Source organism: Piliocolobus tephrosceles, chromosome 7 (genome assembly GCF_002776525.5).
Source record: "Piliocolobus tephrosceles isolate RC106 chromosome 7, ASM277652v3, whole genome shotgun sequence".
NCBI classification, from domain to species: Eukaryota; Metazoa; Chordata; class Mammalia; order Primates; family Cercopithecidae; genus Piliocolobus; species Piliocolobus tephrosceles.
This window is the reverse complement of record NC_045440.1, coordinates 73,907,941-73,917,746: the sequence shown is the minus strand read 5'-3', so window position 1 is coordinate 73,917,746 and position 9,806 is coordinate 73,907,941. Positions and strand designations below refer to the sequence as shown.

The window sequence follows — 9,806 nt, the reverse complement described above, 5'->3', positions numbered from 1 at the left end:
CAGTCCCCACACTGCCTCCTTGTGAAACACCGAAGTCAAAGATGTTTTTTAAAGTAGCATTTTCTTTTTTCCCTAGCTGAAGACTTTTGGCTCAGAGGAACTAAGAAAAATGGAAGGATGAGCTTTCCATGGGTTGTACTAGAAAATTCTCTAAAACTTAAAAAAGTACCTTAGAATGAAGAGAAAAAAGATTTTGGGGAGGATGCTTCTAGGGAGGAATGTCTAGGATTCTTTGACTAGGCAAGCTTTCTAATATTAAACATTCTGGAGCAGTGTTCTCAGCAGAAGGCCTAACAGACATAGGAAAGGTGGGCATCAGTCAACTCTTAGCGCATTAAGACAAGTCCACTTATACAGAAAGATGAATAAAAAGAGTTGAGATTCATCAATAAGAGACGTTTGAAAATAATTGCTTTATGAGGCTATGTAAATAAAATGATTTTCATAAATTATTTGCTATTCATCCAACAGCAGATGTACCTGTTTGACCTTGAAAAACTATACATAGAAAATTCAAACACTCTATTTACAAAACTGATCAATATTTAGCTTTAGACACTGAAATAAGTATGAGTAATGTAAATATCAACGATTAATGACCATAAACTCTTAAAAGTTATGTTTTGAAACAAACATGAAAATCACTAAGAAATTCTAAGCACAGTGAAAAAAGAAATGTTTAAAGTTATTTTTAGCAGTAGGTCTGCTTGTGTTTCAACTAAGATCAAAACTTGTTTTCTTATCTGAGATATAATGACCAGATTCTGTTAATGAAGAAAGGTTTTTCTTTAAAGTCTTAAATAAGAGTCTAAATATTTGGGCTATTTTTTCCTTTTAAAAATAAAATAAAATTTAGAATTTTTTCTTTAAACAATAAATTGTGCTTGAAATTTGGCCCAGCATCTTCCTATTTCCCTGAATTTTACACACACACACACACACACACACACACACACACACACACACAGATGTGTACAAAGTGCATTAGGCTGAGGCAAAATCTGGACCTTCCTGGGAGACCAAGGAATCATATTAAAGTCTTATGGGACCTTGGAAATAATTTTGTCTTGATTTTTACTGGGGCAAAACTGAGACCAAGAGAGGTTGTACAGGTTTGCCTAGAATCACACATCTGGTGATTGCAAATTTGGACCAGAGCCTTGATTCCTGTAAAGCAACGTGAATTAAGATGAGCTGGGTTCTAGCACAGACTTCACCAACAGGGCAATCTCTGGTCAGTGCCTTCACTGCTCTGGATTTCACCGTTCCCAGTAAAAAACTCTGAAAGTCATTTTGAACAAAGAGAGTCCCAATTACCCCCTGAAAAGGTTGGAAATGCAAGGGGGTGTTTGTAGTTGCTGTAATTATAGGACAGTGTGACTGCCATCTGTGCTCTGGGTTCTGTAATTCATATCCAGCAAAAGGAACAACTTCCTCCCACACATTGCAGTGTCCCCCCACCTCACATCCCATGTTGAGAAATATAGGGTGACCCGTTACCACGCCTGGGCTCTTTTCGTAGCAACTCATTTCCCAGCCAACTCTATGAGTGGCGGTGGCAATCTCACTTAAATGACTCTGCTTTTAGTTTGTCAAGTCACTTTTTGGAATTTCCATTTTGGCATATCTGTATTCTATTTTTAGAACTTTAGTTAGAAAAGGTTATGTTATATTGGATACAAGTGGAAAATACAGTCATCTTTAGGTGGCCAAAATGCATTTCTTAAAAGAACTAATTTCCAAATGTAGACTGCCATTAAAAAATTTAATTGCATGATATAACCTTTTAAATAATTTCAGGTTTTTAAAAAATGCATTCCTGTAATCGGCTGTGGCATGATATATAACTTATTGGCAAAATTTCAAATATTTTGATATCTGGTCATTAAATCTTGCCCATGTCTACGATTTATAAATGAACCACAAATGCCACAACTAAGCAGAAGCAAAAAAGTAAAATGCAGCCTATGAATTATATCACAAATAAATAAAAAATACTGTATTCCTTTAAACAAATGTACTTATAAGAGCTTTATAACTCAAAGCAAGATATGCGAGATGGTTTAAGGAGAGGTTGCAATTTTGCAACAGGAAGTCTGTACAGCTCCTCCAGGCAGTAGCTGTGAAGGAAATACCTGTGTCTCAGAAACTTGTTTCCGTGTGTTCATGACACTCTTGCGTCCAGGCCCCATTATTTACAAAGTTATGCATTTTGCAAGCTCACAGTACCTTATTCCTCATAATTATGAATGCATGCAATGACATTTCATCCTTTCATATGAAAATTCTAAGCTTCATTGTAACATAAATGTTAAGACTTGAAAATCGGCCTACAATTTGAAATGAAAGGATCAAAAATGTCAGACATTGCAGAATACTGGTTCCTAATAGAGCTCTTTTTATTTGTTCACTGTTCTTCAGTCATTTTTGTTGGTTTGTTACAAAATTCAGTCTTGACTCTTTATTTAAACAGTATTTAAGCTAAACTGTTCATGCCATGCAAAAATAACATTTTACGCACTCTTTTTTGGGGAAGGCTTCCCATTTTTTTAGTTCACAGGCATTATTAACCTCATTTTTAAGAAACAAGTTTTTTTTTTTGTTTTTGTTTTTGTTTTTAAATTTATTGCTTTTGTAACTAGTCACATGCTGGTTTCACGTGTGGGACAATAACCTGTGTCTCCTGGGTTGGAATGAATTTCTGGGGCAAACAAATGGTTTTCCATCTTGCACCCTTCTTGACTGTCCTTTTTGACTTCACTCACAGCATAGTAAATGTCTTGCCTACAGTTGTGACCTGTGTCCTGCGGGGAGGAAGAGCCCACACTGCCCTCTTCTCTTAAAGGGTCTCTCCCATCGCTAGGCTTATCTGCAAAGCAATTTGGGCTGGAGTCCACCTGCTTCTCCTCCCTTGCCCCTGGGAGCTCTAAGAAGTCTTCGTCTTCACCAGTATCTATTTCAGTGAAGCTCCTCCTCTCTCTTGAAGAGAAAGGGAACAGTTTCTGCTTGGGAAACCTGGGGGACAGCCCTTTGGAAGGTCCCTGACAAGGTGCTGAAACCTCAGCACCCAGCAAGGGTCTGTCTCCCTGGGAGGGGGTTTCTTCTAAGAGGATGGTACTGATGTGCCGCGGGGTGGTGAACGAAAAGTCAGCTGTTGTGACTGGCAGTGGCCTGGCTGTGCTGGGCGGGGTCTGTGGTGCACTGCCTCTATTTTCCTTAAAGTTCACTTTGAGCGATCTGGACTTTAGTGGCTTGCTGCCTTTTAGAGAGCTCTTAGGACTGTCGGTGGCACTGTCAGACTGCAAAGGACTATGTAGCCCACACTGGGAGCCACTGGCATCGAGGTTCACAGTTATGTCGACTGGGGCATACTCCAGCATGCCATCCCTGGCAGCAGGCCCTTTCTCTCTGGATAGAGTTAGAAACGGGGGGCCCCTAGCTCTTTGGTGCTCTTCTGTCCCTGGGAGGTCTGTTGGGAACTTCATCTGCAAGTGAGAGGCGGAGGGTGGCGGCAGGGGCGATCTCTCTGTCTCTGTGAAGTCGGTGGCACAGCTGGTGAAGCTGTCGATGCTGGAGGTGCTCTTCATGTCCACAATGACCTCGGTCTGTGCCACGGCCAGCTGCTCCTGTGGACACACCACTTCTTCCATTTCAATCTCTTCTTCATATGCAGATGGCCTCTCAGGCTTTTCTTGGCAGTCTGTGTTTGGGTGAGAATGAGGCTGTGTCTTGGTGATTTCATTGTACAGCATCTCCAGTTTCTGGGCACTCAGATGCTGTGGGCTGGAGGAAGACGTGTTGTTCAGCTGCTCGTGGGAGTCTTTTTGGCTAACCTCCTGGTACTTATTCTCGAAAGACTTGTTGGAGCTCGTTTCCGACAGAGCCTTCCTGGCCCACTTCCACCTGCTTGGCGACAGGTGATTATCGTCGGCGGAGTCCTTCGTGTTGGCGGACTCGCCGGCCTTCTCCACAGCCACATCTATCAGTTCCATACTTCGCGCGAAGGCATCTTTTAAGTTCATAGAAACGATGCTTCCATTCCTTTTGGCCCGCTCAAGAGCCTCCCTCCTTTTAATTGCTTTCTCTTGGCGTTTCTGCTCTTTGTAAAACTCAGAAAAATTGTTCACAATAATTGGGATAGGAAGGGCAATAACCAGAACCCCAGCAATACAGCACAGGCCTCCCACGATTTTCCCTAGTAATGTCTTAGGGTAAATGTCACCATAGCCGACAGTGGTCATGGTGATGGTGGCCCACCAAAATGATGCAGGGATACTGGTGAACTTGGTAGCATCTTCATCCTTCTCAGCAAAAAATACCAGGCTGGAAAATATCATTATCCCCATGGCCAGAAACAATATCAACAAGCCCAATTCATTGTAACTCCGCCTAAGAGTGAAACCCAGAGACTGCAGGCCTGTCGAATGCCTGGCGAGTTTCAGGATCCTGAGGATGCGCATGATTCGGAAGATCTGGACCACGCGCCTCACGTTTTGGAACTGTAGCACGCTCTTGTTGGACTCCGTGAGAAAAATGGTGACATAGTACGGTAAGATGGCCAGCAAATCAATGACATTCAGTGGGCCTTTGAAGAACTTCCATTTATTTGGTGAGGATAAGAATCTCAAAAGGTACTCCATGGTAAACCACGCAATACACACAGCCTCCACGTGTGCTAATTGGCGGTTGTCATTGAGTTGTCCAAATTCGTCCGTTTCCTGCAGCTCCGGCAGTGTGTTGAGAGACAAAGCAATGGTGGAAAGCACGATGAACAGGATAGACACGATGGCCAGGATCTGGAAAAGAGAAAAGTCCAAGTCAGCAAATCCTCTTAGTTGCCTAGGCAGCTAGGAGACAGATGGGTTGCTGATTCTTTTACTAATATGGAATGCTCCAAGTTCTTCCAAGAAGATTATAAGAAGGTAATTTTACAACTTAAAATTCCCTAACTAACACAAATACTTCACTTAGAAGCCTAATGCACATTTAAATTCCATTCCCCCTCCACGCTCATTGTTCTTAGGAACATGTGTATAGGCATCGACCATTTGGATGAGGGCCACATATGGCTGGAATAGTTTTTGCGGGGAGTAATTATCTCTCGTCTCTTAGTTATCTGTAATTTTTTTCTCTTAACCACCTGGTTTGTGCTTTGTTAAGGAAATTGTCTCACATGCCACATAAGCTAGACAGAACTGATGATCTCTAGAAATTTCATTCTACAATTAAAAATATAAACTCAGACCGACACCTGGAGAGAGAACATGGCACTCAGTACAACAATGCTTCTTCTAAGAATGGATACTATTCATGTGGCAAGCACTGACATCAGAACCAACTCAGTATGGCCTTTGTCCTCAGATGTGTGGACTTCTGGCCAGCATCATGTGGAAAAGGATATACACACTAACTTCAAAGAGTGCAGGAAGTTTTCATAAAGAAGAGTTTGAAGAACATCCCTGATGATTTCACTGCAGGGCTGACATTCCAGATGGCGTGATGTCAGACATGCAAGAAAAGAGGAAGAGCTTAGAATGAAGTAAGGAGAGGACTAGTGACTGGGTTTTAGAGTCAGGCAATCTGAGCTCTGACCCTGGCTTTACTACTTATTGGGTGACCTTGGGCAAGTTATTTAACCTCTCTGTCTCGAAGTACAGATCTGTTGAATAAAGCCAATAATTATAGCTACTTCTCAGCTGTTATAAAAATTACATAGCACACAGACATCACTAAATAAATGAAATAACCCAGAACTGCAGTCTGGAAGGACAAAGGCCAAGGACAGGTATGTGGAATATCTGTAAAGCCATACAGGACACAGACAGCCCAAGTGGGGATTTTCTCACCAAACCCCAGTGTTCTAGATGTATGGGGCAAGCAGAAGGATGAAGATTTGAGGGTAATGCAAAGGAAGTGCTTCTTTGCTTAGTTAAATTGTGTATTTAGCATACTCAATTTTTGGTGGAGAAGGAGAACTCTCTTACCTAGTTTAGGTCTGGCTTGGTTTCATCTGACCTTTGCCAGTGACCTTGGCAGGTGTCATTGGTTTCAGTTATCATATGTAGCTCTGGGAAAAATATTCTGACAGTGACTGTTTCATTTAGAGATTGAACATCTAGTAAACATTTCCAAGGGCAGTGATTAGATACTTTAACGCCACACAGCTCAGTACACATTAGATTGTTAAAAAGTTAGTTTACTCTCTAAATTTCTCCACTTCTGGGTTATTCTCCTTTCACTTCCTCCTTTCTCCTCTTTACGTTTTTTTTTTTTTTTTTTTTTTGGGGGGGGGGGGGGTGCAGGGAGAGGGGGAAAGTTCTTGCTGTGTCATCCAGGCTGGAGAGCAGTGGTGCAATCTCGGCTCACTGGCTCACTGCAACCTCTGCCTCCCAGGCTCAAGCGATCCTCTGGCCTTGACCTCAGTCACTTGAGTAGCTAGGACTACAGGTATGCACCACCACGATTGGCTAATTTTTTTTTTTTTTTTTGTATTTTTCGTAGAGACAGGGTTTCGCCCTGCTGCCCGGGCTGGTCTTGTGATCCACCTGCCTCAGCGTCCCAAAGTGCTGAGAGCCACTGTGCCTGGCCCCTTTGTATCTTTCATTGTTTTCTTCTTCCTCTTCTTCCAACTTCCATCTTTCCTCCTTAAATTGCTATAAAGTGAAACAATAGTATAATGCGTTTCAGACTGTGTTGCAGAGTAAATAAAGATTTACGGACCTTCAACTTAATTAGTATTTTATACTTTTTTTTTCTTAGAACTTAAATACTTTCTACTTGAGAGTACTTCAGAATTTCCTTTAAAAATATGGATCAGTGAATCACAATAGAAAAATAAAGGTCCTCTTTAACTCCTCTAAGAGGCTGTGAAGGCTAAAGTTAGAAACTCCCTTGAGAAGATTTAGATAAATCCCTGGCTAATAGATTCAGATGGTTTTAAAGGCAAGTTGGGAATGCTCACCTTGAATGCCAACCCTCAGAGGCCAATGGCAGGGTAACATGTACCATATTCTGCCACTAAAATATTCCTGAAAAATCAGTGGTCAGATCCCATCCATTCCTGTGCTCTTATCATAATGAACCAAGATATTTTTTGGGAGGTCACACTATTGCTAATGTATCTTTGGGCATTTTAAGTATTGGGCTTACTGCCATTCTTCTTGTACTGACAATCCATACTCTAGATTTTCCATATCTAATCTGTTCATTTGTTAATTTTCAATGCATTTTACTGATGTTTATCACTTCAAAGAGAGGAGAGAAGTAGAAATGCAAACGAATCCATTCTATTGTCTTCTACCTTTTGGCAAAGGATAAAGGGAAAGGTCCGAGGGTGCCTTCAGTCCTTGATTCCACAATCAGAGCTAGACTGTAGGTCACTTTACTTCTGCAGCTAATTTTGGGAAATAATGACAGAACACAGTAGAGCCCTGCTGTAGTCTATTGTCTAGTTGGCCACAGCTTAACAAATATGACCACTTTAACACTTGGAAATTTGGCTTATGCGCAACAGGACTTAGGGCACATTCTTGAAGACAAATAGTTACTAAAGGAAAAACTAATCATTCAAGCCCTTAGCCGTTCCACATTCACGTTAAAGAGAATCATAGTTACTGAAGTGCATTATTATCTGTCTCATGTTGAAATTCAATTTGTCAAAACCCATTTGCTCTCAATTTAGAGGAAGGACGTATTTTAAACATCTTGTGAAGATTGGAGCTCTCCCAGAAAGATATCACTTTAGACAAATGATTCAATAAATACCAAGGTGATGTGTTGGTGCAATGAGCCAAATGCAAGTTTATTGTCTTATTGTAGAGTTTTCTTTTTTTTAACACAATAAATATAAGAAATGTGAAATTTTGCTTTAAGCTTGAGGATGCACTTCAAAACATGAATATTTACTTTATAGCAAGCTCTTATAGCACTTATGTGGCAGGCCAGGTCTCACTAACGCAGGTCTCCATAACAACTGTTTCAGCACTGACTGAGTGGTTAAGTTATATACTAAAAGCTGAAAGAGCCAATGCTCTTATATAAAGGCTGGAGTGTAACAAAAGCCCACCAAGAGTTTTGCCCAGGCCTTTCCTGGACCTTGAGGCATGACAAGATAATGAAGGAAGTCTTAACAGGACCTGTCTAGGACCCCCTTACTGGGGGTCTAAGGAAACTCCCCAGGCCTCCACAAGCAAGTTTTTTAGGGGTCTGAAGGAAGTTCCCAGACTTCCGTGATTTAGCAGGAGACAAGGGTAACCACCCCAGCACCTGGACCCATTTAGATTAGGTAAATTTACTGAGGCTCCAGAGGAAGGTCTTCAGGACTCAGGCCTTTGTTATAGATTGAAAGAAGTCAATCACTTTTGTCTTTAGATGAATGCACACTTACACGGAGATATATAGCTTAGAATGTATATAAGCTCTAGAAAACTTTGTAATTTTGAGTTGGTCTGGGGATAATTTCCAGGCCTTCTCCCTGGTTACAGAAGTAAACTCCCTCCTTTCTCAGTTCCTCTGCATTTCATTACTGGGCCATGAGAATAAGCAGCCTGACCCTTGGTTTGGTCCAGGAACACTTAGGTATTGCTTCGCTTACCACAACCATTCACAGGTTAGAATCTCACGGTCTCAGGTGTTTTTTTTGTTTGTTTGTTTTTTGAGACAGTGTCTGGCTCTCTTGCCCAGGCTGGAGTGCAGTGGCACAATCTTGGCTCACTGCAACCTCCACCTCCCAGGCACAAGTGATTCTGGTGCCTCAGCCTCCCAAGTAGCTGGGAATACAGGTGTGTGCCACCATGCCCAGCTAATTTTTGTATTTTTAGTAGAGATAGGGTTTCACCATGTTGGCCAGGCTGGTCTCAAATGCCTGGCCTCAAGTTGATCCACCCACCTTGGCCTCTCAAAGTGGTGGGATTACAGGCGTAAATCACCATGCCCCACCTGCCTCAGGTTTTTAATCCCTTTCACCTCCAACAACTGACCTCTAGAGCTGGCAGGAGTGAACTATTTCAGCTCTAGCAAACAGAAATATGTGTGCATATGGCCAGGGAAGTGGAGATTCCAAACAATTAACTGCGTGATGTTGGTTAAACCCTTTGGAAATTTGGATTAGGTCATCTGCAAGGTCACTTAACCTCCAACATTTGGTGATTCTCTGTCTAAACTAAAACATTTCACTAATTCCAGTCATGTCTGTCAACCAAACCCAGGACAAGTCACAACTGATGCTGTCATTTTAGTTGAATGTCCAAAGTAAAATTTTGTTACATAATGAGCAAAACATTCAAAAGAGAAGACTGAAAAACATTGCGCCGTGTATGTTCTAAACATTTAGTTACTGGGAATAGACATTCTTTCTGGATACAACCTTTTTTTCCCCCTTGAATCACTTGGATGATTACGTGATTTCTTCGCTTAGACACAGACATTTGCAGGATCACAGGGAGTTCAGAAGAGGGCTCCCAGCACTCGCATTAGTAGGTACCAACATTGGCTGTATTGATTTCTGTTTGTGGGAGGAAGTAAAGCAGCCGGAGACCTGCCTCAATTGAACCAGCTTGTTGATTTTAGTCCTTTGAAGATAATGGATGTTTTGTGGTGGAAAGAAGCACAGGACCAGCAATTCAAACACATGGTTCTACCTCCGCTTGCTGCATGCACAAGCCAGGTCCCTCTCTGAGCTTCAGTTCTCTCATCTGCAAAATGAGGTGCCTCATACTTACCTCAGTTGCCTCAGAGGGTTATTAAGGCTCAAACTGGATCATGTGCATGAAAGCATCCTGCCAAGTGCAGAATGTGATAAGTGTAAG

General features: G+C 41.7%; 1 protein-coding gene across 1 annotated transcript in view; it reads right to left on the bottom strand.

The window, feature by feature from the left end:
* Positions 1–2,379: 2,379 nt before the first annotated feature.
* The window catches only part of KCNB2 (potassium voltage-gated channel subfamily B member 2), a 409,561-nt gene continuing 402,134 nt past the window's right edge, over positions 2,380–9,806 (bottom strand). The window contains exon 3 of the mRNA XM_023184090.3: positions 2,380–4,796. Within this exon, the coding sequence (XP_023039858.2) occupies positions 2,643–4,796 (2,154 nt within the window). The 3' untranslated portion in view covers positions 2,380–2,642. The remainder of the gene's footprint in view (positions 4,797–9,806) is intronic.